The 13,147-nt window shown below is 39.6% G+C and overlaps 1 protein-coding gene across 3 annotated transcripts in view; it reads left to right on the top strand.

Moving 5' to 3' along the window:
- OPTN (optineurin) overlaps nt 1–13,147 on the top strand; it is a 44,364-nt gene that overhangs the window by 13,538 nt on the left and 17,679 nt on the right. For all 3 annotated transcript variants that reach the window (XM_064479515.1, XM_064479514.1, XM_064479516.1), the window contains exons 5-9: nt 1,652–1,725; nt 3,528–3,662; nt 9,916–10,018; nt 11,191–11,306; nt 12,665–12,814. In XM_064479515.1, the coding sequence (XP_064335585.1) occupies nt 1,652–1,725; nt 3,528–3,662; nt 9,916–10,018; nt 11,191–11,306; nt 12,665–12,814 (578 nt within the window). The remainder of the gene's footprint in view (nt 1–1,651; nt 1,726–3,527; nt 3,663–9,915; nt 10,019–11,190; nt 11,307–12,664; nt 12,815–13,147) is intronic.

The raw sequence follows: 13,147 nt of genomic DNA on the forward strand, positions 1-13,147 counted from the left end.
GCAGAATTGTGATCAGATATAGTAAAATCAAGTGGCTTTAAAACACATTCATAATAGAATCCTCTTTTCAAATAAAGTCTTAGGAGGAACCTTGGTGTATTAAAAAGTAAGAAGTGGAGAAAAAGATCAGAGCTGGTTGTAGCCCAAAGGAATGCCCTGGCTTCTCCTTCCCCTCTGAGAGCAGCTGCCGGGCAACCTCCGAGAACAGAGTCAGAAGCTGGTGTTATTAAATTGGCATCTACGCGCGACCCCAAATGAAGTGAGCTGGGCGAGGTGGCACGTGCCCGCCCGTTCCTGATGTGAAGCAGCTATCGGGCAGGTGGCTGGTGTCTGGGCGGTCCGGCTAAAGAGCAGAGCAGGCAGATGAAGCCCAGAGAGAGCTCTCCTTCTCTGCTACTAAAAAAAAATTGAATACAGAGTGAGGGAGACGAGCACAGGAGGATAAAATCCCCCCCAGTACACACAGTCATTCCAGCTTTGTCAGAGTACACGTCTGCTACAGGAAGAGAGATTGTGTCTTTGAAAGAGAAAACTGGGCCGTGGAGATAAGTGGGGCTGGGGTGGGGTGAGGAGCACCATGCACAAAGCTGAACTACAGGATGTGTCTGAAATATTAGTGTGTGCCTTTCTTTACTTCCTCCTTCATTCGCTGCGCTAAAGATTAACAGATTTAGCAAATGGCTCTTAATGACCTTACCACCCGTGCCCCTCATCAATTTGTAAATTTTAAGTTAATATTGACTGAAGTCAAGAGAAGTAAAATGCTAACCAGAAAGTACACCATGTCAGAGTACTCCTTCTGCAAATGACCAAAGATTATGAAAACACAACATTGATCAGAGAGCTTTAATCTTCTGCAAATAACTGATAAAATTCAGGAAGCCCAAGGAGCTTATCAGAAGTTCCTAATGAGGCTTCTTTAGGGTGTGTGGTTAGCATAACATTCTCCCTCAGTGATGAGCGATAGTTATTTTTAGACTCAACTTGTTTTTCTTGCCCTGCTTCTGTGAATAGGAAAACACTCCCCAAGATTTAGGAACAGTGTGCACACACAAAATTATCTAGAAACATCTTTGTGTATTTTTGGAAGATCTTTTCACTAGCCCACTGGAATATAAAATGTCTTTCAGATCATTTAAGTGGTTTGAGTCTTACTGTTCCCTAAGTGGCCCAAGATGCTTACGAATTTCTGATAGGAGCCACCTTTGTGCTTTATGAGCCTTGCCCACAGAAAACAGCCCTTTTTTTCAGTGTTGCTTCAGCAAGTCTAGCACTTCGCAGTTTAAAGGACTGTATGAGCAAGGTGTGTGGAATTGTCACTAGCTCTGTGTGACCTTAACTTGGAGAAGGGAACTGCCAAGGAGAGAGAGAAGGAGATAAGCTTTCCTGTGTATGGGTCAGGGTGACTGTGCTGAAGGAGAGACCAACCTCTCGTCTCGCCTGGATATTTATAATCCTGATGGGCGGGCAGGTTGAGGGAAGGGGAAATTTCCATTCTGTTTGAGTGACCAAATTTAAACATCTCACGTTTCAATGTTTGATAGGTTTCTTGGGTTGTGAGTCATCAAAATTCTTGATCTTTCTCCTTTTTGATAAAGAATTTATCTTGCAGACATACTATGTTAAATCCCTTTCATGTCTCCTTTTATAGGAGGGAGAAGCAGATGTGGCAACAAAAGAAATCAAGACAACTCCTAGGCCCACAAGAACTGACTCCACTGACACGTATGTGAAGAAGCACTAGAGCCGTCAGAAGACACGCTGGGCAGTCTTGTCACTCTCCCAGCTCGCCACTGGGAGGCCAAACGTGGTGGGCTGAAAAAGCCACTTACTAGCTTATACCAGGACCTTTCAAGAATGTTCGGCTTGCATGCTATTTAATGTTGTAGCCAAAACTGGTGGAGAATGAAGACAATGTTTGGTGCCTTTGTAGGCTAACCCCTCACCACGCTATTTAGAGGTGTTCATCTCCATCAGATGGGAAGTGGAAACAAACTTGTCCTCAATTAAAAGACCCATGATTCCTATTTGTTTACCAGTGCAGTCTGACCAGGCTGCCCAGCTGATAGGGTTAGATTTCCATTTTCTCTTCCCTGTTCATTTCCAAGTACAAGCCAAGGTGACTAATACTGGATAATCCGTAACAATGACCGTTGTTGCTCTGGGTGTCAGTGGCTATTTTTTGCAAGTGTCCAGATACCTGAGCTGGGCACTCAAGTAGACTTGTCCCAAGTAGATATTTGGAAGCAGACATCTTACATGGTGGGGGTACCTGGAGAAGGCAGGGGAACTGGGCACCTGAGACTCTTGCAAATAACTCTGACCCAGAATGCTCGTCCTCTGTGAGCAGGTTACTACTGTATAAATCTACTTATAAGAGATATTTATCTGAAAACTTCCCTAAGGATCTCTTCCCTCATAGGCTTTTAATTTTTTTTTCTATAACTTGATGAATGTACTTATAAAACATAAAAATGAGTTTGTTTTTTTTTTTCAATTATGCTCCCAAGCCCTTGTATAAGGGAGAAAATAAAGATTAGATAATATTCTTTCATCCATCAGGGCAGTTGGCAGAAATGAAAGTTATTTCCTTTTTCAGTTAGAAATTCCTCAGCACCCCCCCCCACCACCATTGCTTTTTGTAATATATCAAAACACTTTCCTGGAAGTGGTGGGAAGGAAGAAAGCCCTATTTGAAATTTCCAAGCCACTTCCTCTTCATTTATAGCCATGTAAAGACCACTTCCTCTTTTAAACCACACAGCTGTTTTTTAATAACAGCTTCTTTGCCCTGTTGGAAAGTAGTTTAAGGAGTCAGAGATTGATTTAATCCTGGCTCTCTGTTAGATGTGTGAATCTGAGTAGATTACTGAAAGAGTGGCTGCCATTAGCATCAGCATAGTCGCCCAGAATGTTGAGTGACTGCAGTGGTGGTCATGGTTTTCTTTGTCATTGAACCACCTCTTGATTTAATCTGATTTTGAAATCAAGAAAAATACTTGATGTACCAACAATGCCTACATTTCTCTGCTCTCATTATTTGAAACCAAAACCAAAGATGATTTTCTTCTCCTTACCTGAGAACGTGGTGGCTTCTGTCGAGTTAGAGAAAGGCCGGTGGTGTGAACGTCACCACAGGCAGCACAAGTGCGTGTGCCCTTTGTGTGACTGTGGTCCTCTTGGGGCGAGTCCTCTAGGAAAGCTGAGCACCAAAAACCAGGGCTACCCTCTGCTCCACTGTGTCCGTGGGTCCTGTGGTCTGGTGCTGTGGACACAGTGACCATTTGGAAGAAGTGAGCACTTGCAGTGTAAGGCGAGCCTACCTGTCAGTCCCCACTCCTTCCTTGGAAAGCAAGAAAGAGTGTGGCACTGGACATCACCGGGCCATCTGTGCTCAGTCTGTAAATGAGAATTAACTGGAGACTGTTCAGGAAAGCAGTTCCTTGAAATTGGTTCATTATATTCTTAGACTCTGACATTTTTGTTTTCTCATGGAAACCTTTTAACCTTCATCTGTCTTGATGTAGGAGCAGATCTGCAGAAGGCACCAGGAATTATTTGGAATTTGAGGAATTAACTGTGAGCCAGCTCCTGCTTGGTCTAAGGGAAGGAAACCAGAAGGTGGAGAGACTTGAAATTGCACTCAAGGAAGCCAAAGAAAGGTATGAAATAAGTATTTAAACAGTTTTATCGAGATATTGAGATGTATTAAGATACCATACAATTCATCCATTTAAAGTGTACATTCCAATTTTTTAAGAAATATTCAGAGTTATGTAGCCTTTACCACATTATAATTTTAGAATGTTTTTCCCCCAAATAAGAAATCCATATCCATTACCACTCGTTCCCCATTCTTCCTAGCAATCTACTTTCTGTCTCATAGACTTATCTTTTCTGCACACTTCATATAAATGGACTCATACAGTATGTGGACTTTTGTGACTGGCTCATTTTATTTACCATCATGCTTTCAAAGTTCATCCATGGTGTAGCACGTATCAGCTCTTCATTCCTTTCTGTTGCCAAATAATACTCCATTGTGTGCCCAGACAACACTTAGTTGATCTGTTCATCATTTGATGAAGTTGGGTTGGTTCCACTTTTTGCCTATTATGAATAATGTCTGCCCTGAACATTCATGCACAATTTTTTGTGTGGAAATGTTCTTCAGATTTGCTGGGTGTATACCTAGGAGGTGAACTGCTAGGTCACATGGTAACTCTGTTTAATACTCTGAGTGATTACCAACTGTTTTCCACAGTGGCTGCACCAGTTTACATTCCAGGCAGCAGTGTATGAGGGTTCCGCTTTCTCCACATCCTTACCAACACTTGTCTTACCTTTTTGATTCTGGCCATCCTGGTGGATGTGAAGTGGCATCTCACTGTGATTTCAACTTTATCTCCTCAATGACTAATAATGTTGAGCACCTTTTCATATTGGCCATTTGTATATCTTCTTCTTTGCCCATTAAAAAAAAAACTGGATTGTCTTTTACTTACTATGAATTATAAGAGCTCATTAATAGTCTGGAGACAGGTCCTTCATGAGGTATATGATTTGCAAATATTTTCTCCCATTGTGTGGATTATCTTTTCACTTCCTTGTTGGTATCATTTGCAGCACAAAATTTTTTTATTTTGATCTAGTCCAGTTTATCTGTTTGTTTGTTTTTTTGTCACTTGTGCTTCTGGTGTCGTATCTAAGAAACCATTGCCTAACTCATGGTCACAAAGATTCACCCCTGTGTTTTCTCCTAAGAGTTTTATAGTTTTAGCTCTTACATTTATTTAACTCTGTGATCCATTTTGAGTTCATTTTTGTTCACGTTGTGAGGTAAGGGTCCATCTTCATTCTTTTGTATGTAGATATCTAGTTGTCCCAACATGATTTGTTGAAAAGATAATTCTTTCCCTCACTGAATTGTCTTGGCACGCATGGTGTAACTCAGTTGACCATAAATGTAAAGATTAATTCCTAAATGCTCAGTGTTGTTCAGTTGATTTATATGTCTCTCCTTATGCCAATGCTGCACTGTCTTGATTAATTTAGTTTTATAGTAAATTTTGGCATTGGGAAACCTGAGTCCTCCAATTGTGTTCTTTTAAAAGATTGTTTTGGCTATTCTGGGTCCCTTGTTTTTCTATATCAATCTTAGGATAAGTTTGTTAATTTTTGGAAAAAAATCAGTGGGGAATTTGTTAGGAATTGTGCTGAATCTGGGGATTCTGATTTGGGGAGCATTGCCATCTTAATAATAGTAAGTCTTCTGATCCATGAACGTGGATGTCTTCCCATTTACTTAGGTCATCTTTAATTTCTTTCAGTGATGTGTTTTAGTTTTCAGCATACATGTTTTGGGGAAACTGGCCTCACAGAAATGTAGTATACACACAAACACTTCGGGGTAAAGTTTATCTTCCTTGTAGAGCTGTGAAGTCAACGAATTTCTACATGTGAGTGAACTCTTTAGTAGTGCTAAGTGCTAACCATATAAAACATGGGGGAGGTTATGCAGGAGTTTTAAGGTTCCAGTGACTGCAACATTTAATCACAACTATGCAACATTAAATAACAAATAAATGAAATTATATAAACAAATAATATTAAATAATAAATATGCAGCATTTAATCATAAATATGTGTATATAATATATAAATATCTTATGCCTGAGAATTCTCTCAGACATTATAAATGGCTCATTAATTTTAAAATTATAGTGTTATAAGAAGCACTTTGTAACTGAAGCAGTTGAAAATTTTAACTATAAGATCTGTTCTTGTATTGTTGGTTTTTTTAATGAGGGGTAGGTAGTTAGGTTTATTCACTGATTTCTGCTTGGAGGAGGTACTGGGGATTGAACCCAGGACCTCTTGTGCACTAGGCATGTGCTCTACCACTTGAGCTATACCCTTCCCCTAGATCTGTTTTTAAAATATGAAATATAAGTTACTTATTCAGGGCGAGGTTAAGCTGGAAGACACTGGGATTTGTTCAGTGACTTATTTGATAGTCACCTCTTTTCAAAGGTGAAAAAGGTATAATGGCTATAAATTCTGTTTTTATCCCACATAAAATTTACCCCGCTGTCCCTTAGAAAGATTCAGAGAGGAGACCAGTATCATGTATTCTAATAGAGTAAAAGATCTGCCCTGCCTTTCTGACAAATCCTAAAACAAGTAATAATGCTCAGATGAATAGATAAATAAAAGCATTCCTTTTACACGTTAATTATTACAGCTGATTTCTAAAGGGAGGATGTTATGCTTTGAAAAAGACCTTTAATAGTAATGAGTAATCAGTGTGTTTCTGTTTCATTGGCACACTGACCCTCCTGAGTTCTGCACACCATCCTAAGTCAAGTTTAGCCAGTAATTCATCCTTCCTCAGTGATTACCTTTGATAATAAAAATGTAAAGTCATGAGTTTGCTGATGACATATCCTAATCTTTCATATGATCTAGTATATAATTTCTGCTTTCAAAATGATACATCTCTCTATCTGGATGTGTAGCTTTTCAGATTGCAGCTAGGAAGTCAGGCCTACCTTTGAGATGAGTGTTTCACTCTCTAACTTTGAGCTTCCTGTAAAGGGTCCCTTTCTCAATAGCATTAAATTTCCACTTTGTGAGCCAGCCTTCTTGCAGTATTTAACACCTGGCAAGTCAGTGATCTGTTGCCACAATGAATGTTCTCTATGTGAGTATTAGGGACAACCTCCTGACTAAGGTTGGGCTGAAACCAGGAAATAAAATCACTGATGCCTGGACAGCCTGGCTTGATTTACTATGTGAGATATGGTGAAAACACATTCCAAGACCTAGCATGCCTTTTTCTCAAATAATAAGTCAGTCTTCAACCATTTTCATTAGTCATAAGAAACAGAGGTATAGACAGTCTAAAACTGACTGAAAAATTTTAGGTGGTTTGTGGGGAAAGGGGACAGTAGACTTCTCTTTCTTTCCTTGTTTCATATAAATTGTGTCTTCTGAACAAACGTAAACTGATAGCCAGGAAGGAGAGAGAAATTATATAAGAAGTGTGACCCAGGAAAATCAAGAAGTAGCAGGGGAAAAGTCAGTTCAAGATGAAAATTTGCCCTAGAAAATTAAGTTGAAATTCAAATGTAGGTCAGAAGCCTGTGTCATATGTGAGTGGTGTGATCCTTCAACCTTGCACCAGCCAGCTCTTAACCCGTTTATTTGCCTAGCCAGAAACAGTGCCTGTGCACCAGTTAGGTTTGGCAATTTGCAACAGGTACCAATGCTGTTTGTTTTATGTTTTATTATTATCAAGTTCTTTTTTAAAAATCAGTTTTGCATTCATGTAAAGAAGCAGTTGTTCCACAAGCTTTTTACGGAAAGAACCAGCAGCCCCATCCGCCGCCAGCTTCTTCCTGCTTCTCACCACTTTCAACATATTTAGCTGGTTCTTTTGATATTTACTTCCATATATCAAGATTAAATTGCTACTTAATTTTTTTCCCTATTTTAGACATAATCTATTGACCACCACCACCCCCCCCCCCATTATAAAGATTTAACTGTCTGTCACTGCCACCATTGTCACCCCACACACTTCTGGACCCTTCTTTCACCCCACCCCCAACTCCAAATTTGATAATACTGAAATTTAGTTAGATCACTACTCAGCATTTATTATTATGCACACATGCACACACATGTACCCAGTTCTCTGTTGAGCTATGCTTTATGCCTTGACCACTTTTCCTTTTTTACACAATGTTTTCTTTAACCTCTATGCAAAATCACCATTTAAAAATTTACTTAGTTTCCCCATACTCTTCCCCAGTGAGGAAATCTCTCAATTACATGCAAACATGTTAGTCTAGTAGTGTTCTCTTCTTGAAGCCTTTTCTTCTGGAGTCCAGCATCATTGCTGTCTAGGTCTTGCTGTATTGCAGTCATCTTGGAATCTCCCCTTGTCACTGTCCTGCAGAATTCCTTCAGCTCTACTCTGTTGATTGCCTATTTCCTGAATCCAATGCCTTTCTTACTCTCTAAATATCTCTACTAACTTACTAATAAAGATTATACAGAGAGGATATTTTCTGAGATCTGCATATCCAAAAATCTCTCTTTCTACCTTTATACTTAACAGACAGTTTGGCTAGATTTAGAATTCTACATTGGATATAATTTTCCCTCCAGATTTTAAAAGCATTACTTCATTGGATTCTGACTTCTAGTGTTAATGCTGAGAAATTCATTGCCATTCTGATTCTTAATCTTTTGGGATAAAACTTTTGTTTTTCCTTTTCCCAGAAGATTCTTTGCTCCATCCCAGGTTTTCTGAAATTTCACATGTGCTTTGGTGTGAGCCTGTTTTCCTTCACGTGATCTAGACACTCTCGGCTTCTTTCATTCTGCAAACTCATGTCCTTCAGTTCCTGAAAAATGATCTTGAATTAATTGAGGGATAGTCTCTTACCCTCAGTTTTCTCTGTTCCCTCATTCTAGCACTACTGTTATTTTGAATTGGACCTCCTGGGCCAGTCCTCTGATTTTCTTAACTCAGTAGTCATTCCTCTTCTCTGTCGCTGTCTCTCTCACATTTTCACTCTTTCTCTTTCTCTCTTTTTCTGCTTTCTGGTACATTTGCTCAACTTTCATTTTCTTTTTTGGCGGGGGTGGCAGTTCCTTTGAACGCTCCTGTTCCATTTTATTATGGTAGTAATATGTTTCTGTCTCCAAGGATATTGATAGTTTTTTGAAGTTTATTTCCCTTGGCATATTCTGATTTCAGTAAGTTTTTTTTTTTTCTAGTTTACTTTTATCTTCATTTTAAGGTTTTCCTGAAATGTCTGGTAATCTTGCCTGTTTGACCAGAGTTAATAGTTGGGGTGCTGGGGGCTACATGGGCTACATGCTGACTGAAGCGCTGTGTGCACGTGTAGGGAGATCTGACCGGGAGCTTTCCCTGGGGAAGCCGCATGTCAAAAACTTTAAATCCTTTCCTTATTCTGATCAGATTCCCCAGAGGAGACTCCTCCTGTCTCCTGTCTGAAGGGTACTGTTCTAGATGCCAGCCTTGAGATGAGTAGGAAAAGAAGGCTGAGGGTCTCAGTACCCTGTGTGTGAGGTCCCCTCTTTTCAGTAGGGAACACAAGTCCTCAACTCTGATCAGTGTCTCTGAGTTCAGGGATCCTTTAGTTTATGATCTTCTAGTCCTTCTTAAACAGGTCCCAACTTTATCCCTACGTCCAGAGGTGCCTGGTGCCACTGATTCCTGAGCCTTTGGGGTCCCACAGTGTGAACTGGGTTCCATCCTGGCTCTCCCGACTGTTGGCTCAGATCCGGCCTTGGAGGGCTGCCAAGTCAGTTCCCACTCACACCTGTGCTTCCCAAATCTTGCTATTATTCCCTCTCCCCTTCTCTCTGTTCTTGTCAGTATATAGCTTTTTAAAGTCATTTTAGTGGTGTTCGGGGTGGGAGAAAGATTACATGCATATATTTAATTTAATCGACCATCTTAAATCACAAACCTCTTTTTGTTTCATTTGTATTGGGTTAGCTTTCATATGTGATTCAGTGTTAAGAATGTTGCCATATTTGTTTGTTTTCAGGAACTTGTGAACATAGATGGGTCCAGAAAAACAAGTTTTCCCCTTTCTGCTGGACCCTTTTAAAGGGGACACCCACTCTCACGTAGCACACGTGCAGTGTTCAAGATAAATTATCGCTCTTATACCTCTGTCTGCATTCATCCCTTAATCAGTTCTAGCCAACTTCAGGTTGAAAGCAAAACCAAAGCTAATACAGTGAATGGGAGAAATTTTTGAAAATGTTGATCCTTTATCCAGATTTTGAACTTTTTTTTTAAGTGCGTCTGCAATTGTTATTCTGGAAACCAAAGAGAGAGTAACTCTTCTATATTCTGTAATTTTTCAGAATTTCAGACTTTGAAAAGAAAGTTAAGGATCGTTCTGAGATTGAGACCCAGACAGAGGGGCGCGCAGAACAAGAGAAAGAAGAGGAGAAAGGCACAGAAACTGTGGGTACTAAGAGTCTAAGACTGTTTTCACAACCCTGAGGGGCAGAGCCAAGTACAGGAGCTGGAGCCAAGTCTTGTGATGTGTTACTGGCTTTAGAAATACAGAAATAATTTCAATGTTGAATATTTTCTGTTTCTCTTACATTTCCTTGGCCTAATCTGAATTTCATTCATTGTAAATTGTAGTGAGTGTATTCCTAGTGATTCTAGGAAATAACTCCTCTATCTCTTCTTGACTGATTTTTCTTTCCCAAATTCCTAAATGAACAGACTCACTAATTGAGAAAGGAATTTTGTCCCTTTTATCATTTGAGGATGTGACCCAATTCCACTTAAGGTGGAATTGAAAGCTCTTGGTTCTGTTCCACTACTGATCTGAATAAAATAGCTTGAGTGAAAAAGGGTCATGTTTATATACATGTCTGTTCTGAGACAACTCAGAGAAGTGCCTGGCAGCCTGCAAACCCAGCCTTAACTCTTGGAGAAAGCTGATGAGGGCAGGAAGTTGTAAGACCCACTGTAGCCAACACATAAGGCATTTACATAAAATGCTCGCTTTAGCTGATTTATTTATTCAACAAATATATATCAGATGCCTACAGTGTGCCATGCTCTGCGTTGACCCCCTACTTTCAAGAGAATGGAGAACATTTAAAAAACTGAGCTGAAGAGGCCACCTATGAGTAACAGTCCCTGTTGATAAAAGCTAATCAGAGGTAATAAAGACATACTGGGATTTCCATGGCTCCACAGAACTCACTGGCAGAAACTCTAGAGCCGCCAGGGAAAAGCCAGTACAGAAACAGTCGCTGAGTAAACTGGTAACTTAAATCAGCCAGGGAACATGGCGTGAGCTGCTGGCTGGGTAAATTAGATTGTGCTTTGACATCACTGTGATCTGTGATCCCCGGAACCATGATCAGGCCTGAATTCATTTTGATTATGATAAAGTCATTATCACAAGTGCATCCAAATTGATCAGTTAATGCTCTATAAGGAAACAGTTGTATCCAAAGCATTTCTTTTCATACAAGATATTTGGGGCATTAGTTCTCAAAAGTTTAATCAATTCACCCATCAGTCTTAATTGCACACCAGTGGTTCACACTGTTCTCACAAAGAGGTTCATTCAACCTCTGATAAATGCATGTTTGGGATTTCCTGGATGACAGGTTGGAAGTGAGGTGGAAACGCTGAGCCTTCAGGTGACAACCCTATTTAAAGAGCTTCAGGAAGCTCACACGAAACTCAGTGAAGCTGAGCTGATGAAGAAGAGACTTCAAGAAAAGTAAGAAAGAGTGATAAATTTTATCCTCCTTTGAAAAGTTTACATTTTTACAAAATATGTTACTATACAAAAACATAGTTTTTTTTACTGTGTTAGTAAATTAAGAAAAAGAGACCTACTTAAACTATGAATTCAGAAAACATTAATGTTCAGGTTAATATATAAACATGAATTTCTTGTGGTAATATAGGGGAGTGGGCCCAGGGGACTCTGATTTTGCTGTTTTGGGGGCACTTGCTAAGCATATAGGAGGAGCTGTAAAAAGCAGTGAGCCAGGCTTCCTGTGATTTACCTGAGCTGACAACACTGATGTGAACGAACATAAAAGAAAGCTACAAAGAACACGAACTTGAGTGGGATTTATCCAGGAAAAAATGTTTCCATTTTCAGTCAGTTATGAAGGCTAATATATACATTGGGAAAATTTTGCATTTGCTTGTTTCTCTTGATGTAAGAAGTTACCCCAAATTTAGGAAGGCCAAATCGATGCTGTTGTTTTGGGTGAGTCAGCAAATATATTTCAGACACAGCAAACAAGTGTGTGTTTCTGTGGAGGTCCACTGACCAGGGAGTCACAGGATTGTGGACCTGGTTCAGCACAGCAGCAGATGCTGAGGACTGTGGATAAACACACCTGTGTCAAAATACAGATCTACCACTTATCTGTGGTATTACCTTGTGCAAGTTATTTATTTAACCTCTCTGGGCCTCCCAGTTTTATCATTTGTAAACTTTGTGTCATAGTTCCAGCTTTGTAATGTATTAAGTGAGCTAATGTTTAATATGCTTTGTGTTAGTGCCTTGCAGTTGGCTATTGTTGGCTCATATTTGCTATTATTATACTGAAATTCTGTCTCTGATATGTAGGAGGACTCAAAGCACTTCCTTCTCCCCTCTTGAATCTTTGTCTTAACAGAGCCCATAACTTTTAAAGACATTAAAGAAAGCCATGGATCACTATATATGGGAAGCACTTCTAGCCAATTACTACCTTGGTCTGTGTCTAAATAACAAAAATATATTTGCATGACTAGTCAAAACAGTTACTCCAAGTGGGCAGTAGCTTTTGTGATCTTAGATCCGGACTTGCTTATGTGAGGCTTAAGGGTTCAGAAATACGTAAATTTCTTTTACAAAAAAAAATCTGTATTTTTTTATATACAGGCATCAGGGTTCAGAAATACTTGCTTCTAGTAAAGAAGCAGGGAGGATAAAATATTTAATTTTGTACTGTTAAATTTGTGAAAAGTAGAATCCTCAAGTTCTTTGTATTTGCAGCATAATCTTGGGGTTTGTTTGAAAGCCATTGAGAAATGAAGGAGCATTGTTTGTCCTCATGAAATTTTGATCTTTCTTAGATGTCAGGCCCTCGAAAGGAAAAATTCTGCAACCCCATCAGAGCTGAATGAAAAGCAAGAGCTCGTTTATAATAACAAAAAGTTAGAGCTCCAAGTGGAAAGCATGCGATCAGAAATCAAAATGGAGCAAGCCAAGACAGAAGACGAAAAGTGAGTACGCGGTGCCTGAACGGCTGCTTGCTCAAAGAAGACAGAATAGCTCCTTTATGCAGATTGGAATCAGGATTTGAGAGTAAAGTAAATTTTTTTCTCTTTTATCTATTTGAAAGGAGTACTAGGAGACTTTTCTGAGGAGATAAAATTTAGGTCTTCTTATAACAATTATGAAACCTGTGTGTAATCTACCTTGATGGGGGAACTGTTTCCTTTGAGAGTAAGAACGTGCTAGTAGGTGGTGGGATGACGAAGGTGGGAGAGATTTCGCTACTTGCGGGTTCAGAAGCAGGTTGGGAGGCAAGACTAAGTGTCTACGATATTTTCCCC

This window comes from Camelus dromedarius, chromosome 26, assembly GCF_036321535.1.
Source record: "Camelus dromedarius isolate mCamDro1 chromosome 26, mCamDro1.pat, whole genome shotgun sequence".
Taxonomy (NCBI): domain Eukaryota; kingdom Metazoa; phylum Chordata; class Mammalia; order Artiodactyla; family Camelidae; genus Camelus; species Camelus dromedarius.